Raw genomic sequence first — 16,106 nt, forward strand, 5'->3', positions numbered from 1 at the left:
TTTAACGGCTTTAACTATTTTTGTTTAAAGACATTATAGATTTAATAGTTAGTTGCTAATGGAGTGTTTTAGTTTTGAACAACGTATATAATTTAATTTGTGGAGTTAATTTAAATCAAAAAAATGAGAATTGAATGGGTTTTTTACACAAGGAAAAAATTAGGGATCTCTTTCAAAATAGTCTATAGTTGAGGAAGTTGGACATATATTTTCTCACTATAACCCCCAACACCTTTCAAGGATGAAGGGCAAAATTGGTAATTAATTTTTAATCTCATATGAATTTAACGGAGTTTGCAGATAAGGGTAGATTTGAAAGAATCTATATATTTAAAGAGATAATTATAATATTACTGATTTTGTGAGGGTATTTACGATATTATCAATCTTTTGAAGGGCACCAGTGAAATTAACCCTAGAAAAAACATGCATCAGTGACCCCGTACGTAGCGTAGTTTAGTAGGGACTAATGGTTAGTACCGAACACCCATCGAGGAGTTCCCAATTTATTGTAGATTTTTTTTTTTTTTTTTCAAGGTGTGATTCAGGGGCTCTTCACCGAAGTTTTATCTGTTGGTATTCAGCGTTTCAAATTCAAAGGCTAGTTATTTTACATTTTTGTTTAGTTTATTTTTTAAAAAAATGAATAAAGGGGATAGTTTACTATGTCTCTCTCTCCCAAAAAAAAAAGGAAAAAAAAAAAAAACATGCATCCAAACACGGCCAAAGGAAATTATCAAATAGGAAAAAGAAAATTTATACTCTTATTCTTTTAATCATGGTGACTTCTCTACAGGCATTTCCATTATTAGTTTTGGAAATGCACTTCTTCTAACTATATATATATATATATCTATATCTTTTCCTTAGTTACATATGTAAATTGATTTTGATATCTCTATGAAGCCGTAATAGGTAATTATATCCTGTAAGATCCTAAAGAGAAATCAGGAAAAAAAAAAAGAAAAAAAGAAAGAAAAAGTGAGTCATCAATTCTCGCCATTGAAGCTTTGTTAAATTTTGTTGGAACATAATTGTTTTTCATAGTTGAAATTTTAATTTAATTGTTATCATCTTTACTATTTATTGGTCTTCTTTTTCCTTGCTCTTTTGTTCACGCAACTTTTCATTTTAGGAATCACCTCTTGTTGGTGTTCAAACAAGACATTTACCTCCTTTCTTTTTTCACTTCTTTTTTTTTCATTTTTTTCCAAGATCATTCACCCTAATAGTCTCTAAGGCTTCGTTTGGCTCGGGATTAAGTAAGAACTAATTATTCAAGGAATAGGGTTAAGTTCAGGGTTAAGGCGGGGTTAGAGTAATTTTGTGTTTGGTTGAGAAATGGGTTTAGTCCAAATATAAGTAAAATAGTGTTTGATTAGAGTAGATAGAATAAGAAAGATAGTGAATTGTTATAAATAGAAAATAATAATTTACTCCAATTTATATATTTGAATTTAAATTTTTTATTTTATATTAAAAATTTTAAATTTTAATAGATAATTTTTAAAATTAAAAAAAATTAAATTTAAAATTTATTTTGAAATCTCAAATTTAAAAATTTAAAGTTATAAAATTTAAATCAAATCTAACAAATATAAAATTTAAATTTTAAAATTTAAAATTTAAAATAAATATTAATTTTAAGATTGCAAATTATACATTTTTAAAATTTCAAATATAAAATATCAAATTTAAAATTTAAATAATTAAAACTAAAATTTAAAATTTATATTTAAAAATTAAATTGGGGTGGGATTAACTTAATCCCACCCCAATTCTAAGCAGGGTGGGGTTAACAAACCCCACCCCGCATTTGATACTGTTTGGGGATAAAAGGGGTTAATCCCTTAACCTCTTTTATCCCCGAATCAAACGGTGTGTAATAAAACTGGCCGTCTCTAATGTAAATGACGAAAAACTTAATAATTGATACCCGAGGTTCCAAATTTCAGAATCTAACTACTTTACATTTCTAACTAAATATATTTCCAACAAAAAAAAAAATGCTAATATGCTACCATTCTCTCTCACTTCCAAGAAAATAAAGACTTTTTTTCTAAATAAAAAGTCTCGCGCTCTTATCCTACCTCTTAACTCATAAACTATACTTACCAAATTACTAGTTGTCTAGTGATTTATAAGTGTTCGAACCGGAGATTCGAGCTCCTATATGAGCTCAAATTTAGGACTCGTGCCCTGGTATCCACTACACTTAACCTAATGTAGTTCTTTTCAAAACTAGGATAAGATATCAAAGCTACTTAATTATATTGGTTCACAAGGAAGAGCCCTTTCCCACTTAGTCTATGGCAACCCACTTCTCACTCAACATGCTAAGCACCCAAAAGGCCAACTAAATACAGAAAACACATTATTATAACACATATATTATAGAGAAAATTTCAAATACCCCCTTGTAGTTTCACTCTTTCTCACTTTAGTACCCTGTGGTGTAAAGCGTATCAAGTTAGTACCCTGTGGTTTCACACGTTCTCACCTTAGTACCCTGTGGTTTAAAGTGTATCAAGTTAGTATCCTGTGGTTTGGCACTTTCTCACTTTAGTATCCTGTGGTTTAATATTTTATTAAGACAAAAATAAAACCATAGGGTACTAACTTGATATAAAAATAAAATCACAGAGTACTAACTTGATACATTTTAAACCACATGGTACTAAAGTGAGAAAGTGCGAAACCACATGGTACTAACTTGATACACTTTAAATCACATGGTACTAAAATGAAAAAGTGCAAAACCACAGCGGTTTTTTTTGAAGTTTTCCCTATATTATACAAACATCAAAGTTATAGTGATTAATTAGAGACTGAGCTTAACTTAATTTGTTACTCTTTGGCTTGCAATTAATTTATGTAAACTCTTTCACACCTTATGTTGCTACTACTGGGCTTTAATAATCCATAAAACGACTTATTTCATTATCACACCCCAATCAATTTTTCCAAAAGGCCAGGTGATTTGCACCATCAGTACCTCAACTTTCAGATAAGTTTCAGTTTGATCCCTAAACTGTTATGTTTGATATTGAAAAATTATATATATTCCTTAAATGTTTCACTTTAGTTCTTATTGTGATTAATAATTAGAAACCAAACATTTATCAGATTGAACCGCTATTTTTAAAGAACGAGACAAATAAAGAGTCGATGAGTTCAAATTAAATCTTTAATAATAAACATTAATGTTGAAGGGCCAAAATAAAAGGAGCTAAAACTTTTGGGACTCAACCTTGTAGTAACTCCAGGAAAAAGCTTACAATTTGGGGACAAACAGAATATCTAAAAATTCGTCTCACGCATCCAATTCGAAACCCACACGAAGTCCAAATCCTAGTAGGACTAGATAGTTAGAATAATTATCTTTAAGGACTAACGTGAAAAAAGGACATGCATGCATGCATGCATGGGTTTATGTGTATATATGCTTTCTACTCTTCCATATCTGTTACAAACAGATTAGAATCCTTCTCTAATAAGAAAAGTGTTTTAGCGATAGAGGGGGCGTAGGAGATCGAATTTAAAACCCTAAACTGGATTTAAAATTCTCTTATAAATCTCTCTCTCCCCTCCGATCGCTTCGCCACCTTGTTCCCGCTCATTAACTTCGATTTCTAACGGTTTAAGCAATTAAATTTGGTAATATTGTTCGTCTCCCTCGCCTTTTGGTAATTTTTCCGAGTTTTGGTTCTATGATCTTCTTTTTTTTTCTTTTTCTTTTTTTGTGCTATTTGATCGTTCTTGTTGTTTGGTTTTCGTCAAGATTGGATCTGCTCGAGTTTTCATTAGGTTTTTTGTTTGTTTTGATTTGGAAAAGATTGCTCTTTTAAGAGAGTACTTAGGGTTTAGGGTTTTGGGGGAGGGTGATATAGAGATCAGGGGTTTTGATTGAAAATCCGATTTGAAATTCCAAATTTAATTCTGCATTTTTGAATATTTTGTGACTTGGAACCAATGTGGTGGTAATCTATGCTTGTGGAATTCCCTGTTTTATTGCTTTCGTAGAATATGTGTGAAGTGATCTAACTTTCTCATCAGAATTGTGTGTTGTTAAGTATATACTCGTGTATTTTTAGTTTGATCCTAATTTTGTTCATTTATTTCCTATTCTTGCGAAATTATACAATATGAAATTCGGAAGTCATGTGTTTTCTTTGAAAAATCTCTTACGGTATATTTCTAAAATTAAACTTAATGCGTCCGAGGGGCTTACATCTTGCAGCATTAGGTAATTAGTTCCAGTAATCATGATCTTAGAATGCCATGAACATGTTTGAGGATATGCCCACTAATTTAGACGTTTTTTGGTTTTTGGTTCAATTCAATCTCAAGTCCCTTCTTTGCATTGACAAAATGCCTTTTACTTGTCGTAGGATCGATTCGTGCATCTGCATTGCCGTGTGCCGCCAGCTTTGGTCAAGACCCATCTGCAGCAGCAGAGACTGTCCCCACTGCCGTATGGAGAACCAGGAGCGAGAGGGGCTCGATAGTCCTAATTCACCATCAACATCTGGCACTGCAAGTTCATCGTCAGAACGCAGACCAACTCATGGTAGTAATGTTTCTTTGAATGGTGCTTTGAACGGCGGGAGTCGTGGTAGCAATGTGCCTTTGTATGGTGCTTTGAACAGCGGCGCTCGTCGTAGCAATGTGCCTTTGAATGGTGCTTTGAACGGCGGCGCTCGTGGCAGCAATGTGCCTTTGAATGGCGCTTTGAGCAGCGGCGCTCGTGGCAGCAATGTGCCTTTGAATGGCGCTTTGAATGGCAGCGCTCGTGGCAGCAATGTGCCTTTGAATGGCGCTTTGAACGGCGGCGCTCGTGGCAGCAATGTGCCTTTGAATGGCGCTTTGAGCGGCGGCGCTCGTGGCAGCAATGTGCCTTTGAATGGCGCTTTGAACGGCGGCGCTCGTGGCAGCAATGTGCCTTTGAATGGTGCTTTGAACGGCGGCGCTTGTGGCAACAATGTGCCTTTGAATGGTGCTTTGAACGGCGACATTCGTGGTACCAATGTGTCTTTGAATGGTGGCGCTCGTGAATCATCGTTTAGCAATGAGGATATCTGGTCGCAGGATAAGCAGACTCTTGAATCAGCATTTAGGAATTGGAGCTTAACAGATTGCAATAGAGCTTTGCCGTCCTCTTCTTCACCTGCGCGTCACCATGATAAATTGTTACTGAACGGAAATGGACATATAAAAGACTTAGAGGAACCAGAGGAGATGTTTGAAACTTATCACCAAAGACCAAATGCAGTCATGCCAACGAACACGGCGGAGAGGAGCCCTTACAGAAAGCAAACACAAAATGACTATGTACGATCGCTGCAAAATCATGGAAATGAGTTGCAACCAAGGACATCAACCTGGCCTCTGATACAGACATCCGATCCCAGCGATACACTGAGAGGCTCGCAAGATCCTAATTGGAATTATGCTGCCACCAATTCTCATTTTCATAATTTTTATTTGAATTATGCTGCTGTTAATTCGAATTATAATTATAATAATCAGCTAGGTACTGATTTGATGAACAACAACCCTTATGGGTATTACGATCAAGGCTTATGCTGTGAAGCTGAGGGTTTTAGCATTCATCATGGCGAAAATGCGGCATACCCGCATGTAGCAGCAACCATCTGGTCCAATGGACTCACAAATGTTGTACCGCGAATTGGTCGAGCTGATGAAGGGGATTGTTCTTCTAGCTGTCATGCCTCTTGTTTGCCTAGCCATTGCCGGTATCCTTCTGGTAGTAATTATGGGCACGATCTGAGGCCATATCAGGAACAGAATTCAGTGGAAAGTATGTGGTTTCCTCCTTTCAGCAATCCTGGACATGATCAGGATTTCAATTCAGCAGAAAGCTTCCAGCTTCCTCCTGTTAATGGGAGATATTCTTTAAGACCGCAGCAGGAATACAATTCAGTGGATGAAATTGCGGGCAGAATATACTACTTGGCAAAGAATCATGAGGGCTGCCGCTTCTTGCGGATGATGCTCACTGAAGGAACCGCAGAAGATGTTCACAAGGTCTTCAATGGGCTCGCGAATCACTTTACCGAACTTTCATCTCACCCTTTGGGGAGTTGTCTAATCCAAAATTTACTCGAAGTGTGCTCCACGAACCAAAGGATGTTTATATGTTATCAGCTTACCAGAAGCCCAGGAAAGCTCGTTCGCATTTCGTGTGACATGCATGGGTATGTACTCTTCATGCTGTCGATCTTGTGTTTTTATTGTCTTAGTTATTCCCTTTTTGATTTCTAATGAACTTAGAAAGTAAAAAAAATAAAATAAAATTGCAGAACTCGAGTGGTTCAAAAGGTGATTGAAGGCATCAAAAGCTCAGATGAAAGCTTATGGGCTGTATCGGCATTAAGGCCTCATGCCACCACACTGATGAAGGATGAGAATGGTTCTCATGTTGTAGAACAATGCTTTCAACATCTTTTGCCCGAGCATAGGCAGGTAAAATTGATTTTCAGTACGCATTCTGTGTTAGCCATTGCATGGAAATGGCCTTCTTTAAAGCTAAAAGCAACGCAAAATATGCGGAACGAATTCAGCTGTCAAGACAACGGATTGCCAACTATAGCTATTTTAGGATGCAATATTTTTCTCGATCTTTATGATGTTGAGTTCTATAATACTCACCCAAAGATATCCGGTACTTCAAATTTAAGAGTACATAAAAATCTCTTCATGTTGATCCTTGATATATTATTGTTTTTTTCTGACCCGGAAACTATAACTACTCTTTCTTCATGAAAACTCAGGTTGCTTTGGCTTTCGTTTCCTATATCTTCTCTACAATTAACTCGAGTACCTTCGGGTTAAAGTTTGTAGATGGATGTTGGATAAAGCTTTGTTATGAGCATTTAGTACTTTTCCCTACAACAAGAGCAGATTTTCTTCTGTTCAATTTGTGACCTACTTATATATATATATATATTTATTTATTTATTTATTTATTTATTTGGAGCAATGTTTAACTTGCTTAATGACTATTCTCTTGTTTCCAGCTTCTAATTGATGTGGCTCTTGCTCATTATGTCGAGCTGGCAATGGATCGTAGAGGCTGTTGCATGCTTCAAGCCTGCATCAACCATTCAACTGGTTTGCAAAAAGATAATTTGATGAAGGCTATTGCTTCTATGGCTCTAACCCTTTCAGATGATACATATGGGTATAGTTCGGAATGCCTATTCTTCCCTTGATTTATAAAATATATTTAAAATTTTCAAAATTCACTTATACTGGTTGTGTTAACATTGTCCTTAGATGTTTATTGCAGTTCTCAACATTTCTCGACATACTAGCTTTACACCATTTATATAGTGGCATCTCTCTTTTACATTACTTGGTCCCTAAAAGACGTTCTTCTTGCAGAAACTATGTGGTACAGTTTGTTCTTGAGCATGGGACTCCATCGTCCAGGAGGCTGATACTGAATTCGCTCAGGGGCCATCATGTAACTTTGTCGATGCAGAAATATGCTAGCAATGTTGTTGAGAAATGTCTAGTTTATGGCGGGCCGGACAATTATGGAGAAATCGTCCAAGAACTCATACGCAATCCCAGATTCTCACTTATCGCAGAAGACCAGTACGGAAATTATGTCGTTCAAACAGCTCTTGCAGAATCCAAGGTAAAAAAAAAAAACTTTCCCCACCCTTATTGGGTTAACGGGTGTGTTGTGGTCGTTAAACTTATTGTGAAATTCACTACTGCCACTTAACTTTAATCTCTAGCTAAATCCTTTGTGCTAATGTTTTTGTTAAACCGGGGCAGCCAGTGAAATTCCTAACAAAAGCAGCACTGTAACAAAACCGATCTTCATTCCATTAATTGCAAAATGAAGTTTTGAAGTTAAGCAAAACCTACTAATCAAAACTTCGCAAGAAGTTTGGTGGCTAGTGTGAAATTTTTTGTGCGCGTATTTGACTATATTCCTCATCAAGCAGGGGCCTCTTCGTGCTGCTCTGGTTAATGCCATCAGGCGGCATGCTGCGGTACTCCGTACTAACCTTCACGGGAAGAAAGTTCTCTCAGCGGCGGGACTGAAGAGCAAATAGGCACCTCCGAAAAGCCTTTCTTGGATGTCTTCAGAACCCCTTTCTGGGCAGTGCATGTAATCTTGTACAATGCTGCATACGATGCTGAAATTGATGTAGACGGTAGTTTGTTTAGGTAAGAAGAGTCTCTACTGTTTTTCCCTTCTGTTTGAAGCAGTTTTGGTGTTAGACACAGTTGGTTCCACTAGTTGAGATATATGGTGTTAGACACAGTTGGTTTCACTAGTTGAGATATAGGTGTTGTAGAGTTTAATGTAAAGGAAATAAGTGGGTCTTGTAGGAATATTTTTATGATTACTGTTACTGCTCTATGAGCAATGTGGTTTCATTTGTTTGAACTTGTTGTTCACATAATCTTCTTAAAGTGATCGCTTGAGATTTCTATTGTTTTAAAATTCGACCGAGTTTTGATTTCTCGACTTAAAAAGTATTTGCCTTCGATGTTCACAACAGCTTCTCCACTCTAAGAAGTGACAAATATTTGGCATCAGAAGCTTTGATTAAAACTTTTGCTACTGCAGAATATGTTAAGAAGAATTGTTGAAAAAAATTGTCCTGCAGCTTTCGAAAAATTTTATCTATACCACTTTGTACTTTTACTGGAGCTCCAGTGAGATCAAATTGATGCTAACTGGCCATAGATTAAATTTATTTTGTGGATTATAGTTATTTGTTTGGTATTGAGAGCTATTCATCCTTGTGGCCCAAAAGCCATTTTTCTGTTGGCGCCGCAAAAATTATATCGTAACTGAGTCGTTTCAATCTATACTGAATATTTTTCCATCACGCTTTTTCACCATTTATATCACATTTCTCCACAATTCCAACCGGAGCTCTTAGTGCTTTTGCTGATTGAAAAGCTCAACTAACAAGTTCAATCTCAAGATACAGGAGTATGCTAGGAAAAGATTAAACTTCACAAAAATCTGCTCAAGGTGTTCAACCATACATTTTTGAAGCCAATGAAAATTCAGTGTCAGTTAATACAGCATGACAAAATTTCCCACAATTTTTAGCATAGAAGGAGACAGGTGAATGTAAATTTGTGATATAAAGGATTCCTAGCANATTAGTATAAAAAATTTACAAATTTTGCCGTTTTTTCCGATTTTACAGATTTAGACTGGATTTTCAACAAACTGATTAAAATACTCTTATTTCTTTCTGTCTCTTCTTTTTTTTTTCCTTCGAGGGCGGCGCCATCTCCTTTTCCTCCATTTTCTTCTCCACTGGCGCCGGCGCCCCTCGGCGACAGTAACAAGGGCGGGGCCGCCTCTTCCGCCACCGCGTCCGCCGCCTCTAGCCCCAGCTTGTTGCTGTCCCCTGCACAGAGGAAGAAGCAAGTGTGTCAAGAATCTAGTAATCAAATGTCCAAATACAAATTTAAAAGGAAAAAAGGAGAGAAATTAGAATGTTGATTTCGCCGAATTTCAAGAATTCAGGGTCATCTAAATGTCTCAACACGGAACAACATTCACAAAATATTGAGGGCATAGTTATTTAATACAGTTACCAATGGCCTCAAGTGTCAGAAAACGAATTGTCTCGCTCCATCCAGTTACTTGAAAAGAAAGATATGAAGAAGATGATTTACACATAAGAGACAGAAAAAGCCTAATATGGGTTTTGCCGTCTCAGACAAAGTAGCCCCAGTTTTTTAATGCACTAATTGAAAAATGATAGTTCAGCAACCGAAAGAGTGCGAGTCCATGTTACAATACCAAAAACAACTTTTAATATATTGCAGCCATGATATTGCATTTGGTGAAAAGGTAAGAAATCAAGTATTTGACAGCTAGCAGGAAACATCAAGAAGCATACTCTTATAATTCTAAACTTGCCAGTTAGCCCAATGCATTGAATCGTATTCAGATAGGATTAATAGCGATCGCTCAACCGAAGACGGTATATATAAACTAACCATGCTACTTAACAAAATTGAACTTTTCGATCAACATACGAAACACCAACCTGTTCTATAAAAGGCCAGTTGAAAATATCCACCTAACCTTCAAATGGCAATACTTGATATGATCAAACAAACCATAGGTTCTTATGCTTTGATATGTCATGGGGTTTATATACAGCAATAAACTCAATTAAGTGGTCATAACAATACTTGCGAATATGTAACACATGCAACAAAAAGGGGAGGGGGGAAAAAAATCATACTTTGGCTGCGGGAGAAACCGCGACAGCGGCAACAGCTTCGCAGGGTCGATGAAGAACTTGTCACCCAGTGAATAGGACGTCGCGATGATACCCTCCATCATCTTAATAGAGAAACACTAGAGAAAAATATGAACGCAAAATTTTTTTAAAAAAGGAAAAAGAATAATTTGGTGATTCAATTCAACATAACAATATGCTCAAATTCTGAGTAATTTGGGAGCGAAGAGTAGGGCTCACGGATTCATTAATAGGGCCAAAAATCTCATCAACTTTCCCGATCTGGGTCTTGTTTTGCAAATAGATCGGGGCGTTGAAGTAGGGTATCTTCTCGTTCGTGAGCTTCGTCACCGCGTCCCCCTCGCAAGCGTGGAGAAACGAGGACACCTCTACGCACAACAAAGCAAAGTTTTCGCTTGAGATCGAATCGATTAGGGTTTAGTAAGAGTAGGAGATGGAGAGGGCGTACCTACGACCTCGGCGGGGGGACCCTCGTCGCGGAAACCGCCGCCGCCGCGGCCCCCGCCCCTGAACCCGCCACCCCTGAACCCGCCGCCGCCGCCCCTTCCGCCGCCGCGCCCCCTGAACCCGCCGCCGCCCCTCGGTGGCCGCATCTTCGTCGTCCTCTACGCAGAGGAGGAGGGGGGGGGACTGAACCCTCAAAACCCTAACCCTAGGCTAGAGCAAAATCTGCGGCGTCGGGTGCACAAGAGGGGGAGATGGTGGGTTTTAGGGTTTAAGAGGAGTGAACTGATGGGACCCACGCAGGGGAGAAATTATCGAATGGACCCGGTTCACGTAACCCTCAAAACCCTAACACTAGTATGTGTTCCATAATATTCAATAAATTCTTAATATTATTATTATTATTATTATTATTTTATAAGGTTGAGTTGTAGGACAATTTGATACCAAAATAATAGATTACTAGTGTAGAGACCCGCGCGATGCAGCGGGTAGATAATAAAAATAAAATTTTAATATTTTAATAAAATTTATATTTACAACTTATAGGAAGCTATATTATGTTAAACACAGTCAATTTGCATGACTAAATTCAGTTGTTAAAAAAATAAAATTATAGCTAGAAGTATATGAAATACATAAATAATAACTTAACGTATTTGGCTTACGAAAATTTTGGTTGGCGTCTCAGGCTCCAATCTCCGCATCATACTTTTTAACCTACGAAAGAAATTTTGCCCACAACAGTATCTACTCAAAAAAATGATCATAATATGAAAATAAAACAAAAAACATCAATCTTAAAAAAATTAATATTTTTTTGGAGCACTTCTCTTACTCATCCAAATCTCATATATTTTTTTAATCTTCAGCTGGTAGTTGCTCCACGCGCCGAGTCATTTCTGGATTTCTATTGTAACCTATGAACAAACATCTCATCTGTATCACCAAACTGCGATATCTAAACCGATACAGCCTTACCATCACATCAACCACAGAAATCCTTATTCTTAAAAAATTTGATTTACCAAGAAGTTCCTGCGATCTTGAGAAGCGAGCTCCCGCGCAACGTCGCATCGAAGAGGAGGCTAGGACGGCGCTCCCCTCGGCCTAGTTGCGGGCGCGTGGAAGCCGTGCGAGGAGCCAGCCGAGGCGGCGGCGGTTCATGGCGAGCGCCGGCTCCGGTGCAGACCAGCCCAGCGAGCACTTATATGGGCCGCGACTGGACTTTACAGGACGATATTTTTTGAAGGAGACAACGTTCTTCGCATGTTTTTCTTCTTTATCATCCTCATAATCTTTGTTAACACAATAAGATAGAGAGAAGGAGATGAGTGCGGGGTGAGAGATTAGATGATAATGTTTCTTTTTGCATGAAAAATAACATGTCATGCAAGAAAGAGGGGGTAGGGGGATTAATGGTGGAGGGGAGTAGATTGGTGTTACAAAGCTCATTAATTGATGAAATATAATGCATGTAATTAAATGTGGAGAGGTGAAGGGTTGAGCATTTAGAATTGGAGATTAATGGTGGAGGGGAGTGGATTGGAATTACAAAGCTCACTAATTGATAGAATATGATGCATGCATTAAATATGGAGAGATGAAGGGTTTAGCATAGTATTTAGAAGTGAGGATTAATAGTGGAGGGGAGTGGATTGGAGTTACAAAACTCAAATATAAAATATAATGCATGTAATTAAATATGAAAAGGTGAAGGGTTAAGTGGAGAAGAAACGTAAATTTTATATTGAGAATTCATATAAGAGATAAATATTATCTATTAACCTAAGAATGAAGGGTTTCTTGCCACGTGGCAAGAAACATTGTGGAGTCATTATGTTTAATAGATAATTTCAGTCACACATATTACAGTTATATTTATTTATTCTTATTCAGAGTACCAATCATCAAAATCTTTTAACCAATGAGCGAAATTCTACCGATAGAATTTCAACCTTTCCAAAAATAAAAAAACAAGGACAAGTTGCTTCTCTACAATCTTCACCTACAATCTATAATATAAGCAGAACATGACTCTAAAATGCTTTAAAACTCTTATAATTCTCTAAAAAGTATGATGTATGATTATGATAAAGGCTTGTCATTTTCTTATTCAATAAAGCGAGGACCACAAGGATTACTATTACATAAACCCTAGTGATACAAAAACGAATGCAAATACATCATCACCTACCAAAAATATCATCAAAAAGAACTTTTTACCAATAATCCATGCAGGAGCACCCATAGTCCCTAAAATGATGAAACCTATTATTATCCCTAACAATAATCTCCCTCCCTAGAATACCCGAAATGAACTTAAATGCGCGATGGCAATCCCCACAAACGCGAAGGTTCTTCGTGATCCTGATAGGTATCCCTGGAGGGATGCACAGGAGCCCGAATGCGAGCGCGAGCTTCTCGCTGTGTTGGATCACCTCGGTCTCCTTCTCCTCCTCTTCGAGATCGTAGAGCGCGTAACCAGTGTCGGGTTTGTATCCGGCCGCCTCCATCTCTGTACGTAGCTTCGCCAGCATGGCTTGGATCTCCATGCTCCGCTCGTGCGTCGTGTCCTTGGCCTGGAACACGTGGACCTCGTTCTTCCACGTGATCCAGCTGCAGCCGGGGCCTTTCTTGATCCCGACGTCCTTCATCTCCTTCCTCACCTCTATTGCTTCGTCCCACCTGAACAAGTTCAAAACGGATCGCAACATTAACTGCTTTGTACCGAACCGCAAAACAAGATTGTGAAAAAGCCCATCTCATGAGTCAGTATGCTGAAAAGCATAGAGGATCACGACACAAGAAGTGCCAATAAAGAGTTATTTTTCTTGCCCACTCCTTGTGAGATCAGAAACAAAAAAGAAAATGAAAGTGAGAGTGGTAACAGTTTGCTTTGATTCTTTCTTTTTCTCCTAAGGCGAGAGAGTTCAACTGCATTAGTAAACAATACTTCACAAAAGCGAAATATTCAGAGCTATGTGAACTCAAAAAGTCTACTCTCCATAGCTAGCAAATATTCAAGACATACATATTTAAAATACTAGAAACTACCTTTTTGTATGGTAACTGTTGATCAGCATATGCTTGTAATTCTTTTATCTCAGATAATGTAGGTTAATTAAATTAACAGCTAAAACAATTTAATTGGATAAGACATAAATGCATAACAAGTTTTCCACAAGAAAATAAGAGAGTATACGGAAGATCCAAACTGAAACACATATGTGGCAAAACAATCAAAGTTCCTTTAGAAATGAAGAAAGCGGTTTCAGCGATTGCACAAGTCACACAGGAGTAAAAACTTAAACTAGTCAATGGCAAAATATGTAGATGGTGAAAACAAAAAAAAACAAGAACCTATAAACCATATGCACTTTGGAAATAGAAACCCCAACTTTGACACCATGCCAGGTTTTCTCATTTTGGTTTGAGTTATTTTATCAGTTGTACTGAAGATTCTGTTAAATTTGACAGCTTTTCTAGCTGTTAACTGTTAATGCAACCTGCAATCTCATCAGCTGAAGATTAGGCAGAGCGATTAGCGGTTAAACAGAATCCCTATTCAGCTAGTGAAACAACTCAAATCAAAAGGGGTATCTGCGTTATAAAAAGAAATGAAGTTGAGGTCTTGGGGGTCTATTCAAAAAATGCCCTATTGTTGACGGTTACACTTTTACCTATTCAGATCAACCTCTCCAGCATGCATTTTTATTTTCTGCAACTAAAAAGTTAAGCTGAGAAAATTTAGGAATCTCACCTTCCTGCCGAGGCAAACATGTTGGAGAGAAGCACATGATTGCCGGAATCTTGCGGGTCGAGCTCAAACAACTTCTCTGCTGCGATCCTCCCCAACTCCGTCTTCCTGTGCATCTTACAAGACCCAAGAAGCGCCCCCCAGACAGAGATGGACGGGGGGATCGGCATCTCCTTTATGAACTCATACGCCCTCTCCTCCATCCCCGCACGCCCAAGCAAGTCCACCACACAAGCATAGTGCTCAGTCCGCGGCTCAATCCCAAACCTCTCCTTCATCTTCTCAAACAACTCTAGGCCTTCGTCAGTGTACCCTCCCCTACTGCACGCGGTGATCACGCTAACCAACGTCACAAAATTGGGCGCAACCTCTCCGCTCGCCACCATCTCGTCGAACAAGGCGAGCGCCGCGTCGGCACGCCCGTGCTGCGCGTACCCGCCGATCATGGCATTCCACGAGACCAGATTCCTCTCCGGCATTTCGTCAAACGCCTTTTCTGCATCTTCTACGCTCCCGCACTTCCCATACATGTCGACGAGGGAGCTTGCAACGAAGATGTTGGCATCAATGCAGGCGCGAAAGGCCACCGCATGGACGGAGCGGCCGAGGTCGAGGCCCGATAGGCCGGAGCAAGTGGTCAAGACACTAGAAACCATGTAGTCGGTAGGCTCCACTCCTTCGCTCCGCGCTTTCAAGTACAATTTAAACGCGTCCTCCTCGGCGCCGTTCTGCGCGTAGACCACGATCATGGAACACCAGGAAACGACGTTCCTCAGGGGCATCTCGTCGAACACGCCGCGCGCGTCGCGCGTGCGACGGCACTTGCCGTAGAAGTCGACGAGCGCGTTGCGCACAGACACGTCGGCGCAGAACCCGTACCGGCTCACGAAGCCGTGGAGCTGGGAGCCGAGGTCGGCGTAGGAGGCGCCGGCGCAGGCGTTGAGGAAGGCGCAGAGCGAGACGGTGTCGGGGCGCTCCCCGGCGCGGCGGAGGGCGAAGAAGGCGCGCACAGCGTCGTCGGGGCGGCCGTGGAGGACGGCGTTGGTCATGACGGCGTTGAAGGAGACGGCGCTCGGGCGGGGCATTTCGCCGAACAGGTTGCGGGCGTCGGCGGGGCGGCCGGTCTTGAGGTACATGTCGAGGGCGGCGGAGGCGACGAAGGGGTCGGCGGGGAGGAGGCCGAGTCTGAGGGCGAGGGAGTGGATCTGGGGGCCCGAGGAGGGTGGGGAGAGGGGGGAGGAGGAGGCTTTGAGGGCGCAGGGGAGGGTGAAGTGGTTGGGGCGGACGGAGCGGCGGAGCATGGCGGGGAGGAGGCGGAGGGCAAGGAGGGGGCGGTGGTGCTGGGCGGCGCCGGAGATGAGGGCGGTGAAGGAGACGACGGAGGGGGAGGGGTGGAGGAGGAGGAGGGAGGAGGCTGGGGAGGGGAGGTCGAGCTTGGAGTAGAGGTTGATGAGGTGGTTGGAGAGGAAGCAAGGGAGCGGCGAGGGGAGGAGTCGAACGGCGGCGGCGTGGGCGGCGCGGCCCAGCGCGGCGGACCGCGTCGACACGGCGAGCTCGATCGCCGCCGCCAGGGACTGCGCGTCGCGGCGGGGAAGAAGCATCGGCTGCGTCCATCAACT

At 40.3% G+C, this 16,106-nt stretch overlaps 3 protein-coding genes across 3 annotated transcripts; 1 reads left to right on the forward strand and 2 right to left on the reverse strand.

Annotated features, from left to right (window-relative positions):
- Window positions 3,653–8,431, forward strand: LOC109718121. Its single transcript, XM_020244143.1, has 6 exons — window positions 3,653–3,686; window positions 4,392–6,218; window positions 6,324–6,486; window positions 7,041–7,204; window positions 7,408–7,666; window positions 7,983–8,431. Exons 2-6 carry the CDS (start codon window positions 4,477–4,479, stop codon window positions 8,091–8,093), a joined length of 2,439 nt encoding a protein of 812 aa, XP_020099732.1. The 5' UTR covers window positions 3,653–3,686; window positions 4,392–4,476; the 3' UTR covers window positions 8,094–8,431.
- On the reverse strand, window positions 8,974–10,975 carry LOC109718472 (putative H/ACA ribonucleoprotein complex subunit 1-like protein 1). The gene is made up of 5 exons (XM_020244729.1): window positions 10,732–10,975; window positions 10,503–10,651; window positions 10,266–10,381; window positions 9,353–9,416; window positions 8,974–8,991 (listed from the first exon to the last, which is right to left on the reverse strand). The coding sequence occupies exons 1-5, from the start codon at window positions 10,874–10,876 to the stop codon at window positions 8,974–8,976; spliced, it is 492 nt and encodes a 163-aa protein (XP_020100318.1). The 5' UTR covers window positions 10,877–10,975.
- On the reverse strand, window positions 12,773–16,105 carry LOC109718117 (pentatricopeptide repeat-containing protein At4g14850). The gene is made up of 2 exons (XM_020244139.1): window positions 14,491–16,105; window positions 12,773–13,415 (listed from the first exon to the last, which is right to left on the reverse strand). The coding sequence occupies exons 1-2, from the start codon at window positions 16,086–16,088 to the stop codon at window positions 12,950–12,952; spliced, it is 2,064 nt and encodes a 687-aa protein (XP_020099728.1). The 5' UTR covers window positions 16,089–16,105; the 3' UTR covers window positions 12,773–12,949.

This window comes from Ananas comosus, linkage group 12 (assembly GCF_001540865.1).
Source record: "Ananas comosus cultivar F153 linkage group 12, ASM154086v1, whole genome shotgun sequence".
NCBI classification, from domain to species: Eukaryota; Viridiplantae; Streptophyta; class Magnoliopsida; order Poales; family Bromeliaceae; genus Ananas; species Ananas comosus.

Coding starts and splice junctions, on each gene's coding strand:
- LOC109718472 (XM_020244729.1), bottom strand. CDS start 10,876: ATGCGGCCACCGAGGGGCGGCGGCGGGTTCAGGGGGCGCGGCGGCGGA. Junction 10,652..10,731: donor TCCCCCCGCCGAGGTCGTAG/GTACGCCCTCTC, acceptor TGTTGTGCGTAG/AGGTGTCCTCGTTTCTCCAC. Junction 10,382..10,502: donor TTGGCCCTATTAATGAATCC/GTGAGCCCTACT, acceptor ATTTTTCTCTAG/TGTTTCTCTATTAAGATGAT.
- LOC109718121 (XM_020244143.1), top strand. CDS start 4,477: ATGGAGAACCAGGAGCGAGAGGGGCTCGATAGTCCTAATTCACCATCA. Junction 6,487..7,040: donor TTTTGCCCGAGCATAGGCAG/GTAAAATTGATT, acceptor TCTTGTTTCCAG/CTTCTAATTGATGTGGCTCT. Junction 7,667..7,982: donor CAGCTCTTGCAGAATCCAAG/GTAAAAAAAAAA, acceptor CTCATCAAGCAG/GGGCCTCTTCGTGCTGCTCT.
- LOC109718117 (XM_020244139.1), bottom strand. CDS start 16,088: ATGCTTCTTCCCCGCCGCGACGCGCAGTCCCTGGCGGCGGCGATCGAG. Junction 13,416..14,490: donor ATGTTTGCCTCGGCAGGAAG/GTGAGATTCCTA, acceptor GAACTTGTTCAG/GTGGGACGAAGCAATAGAGG.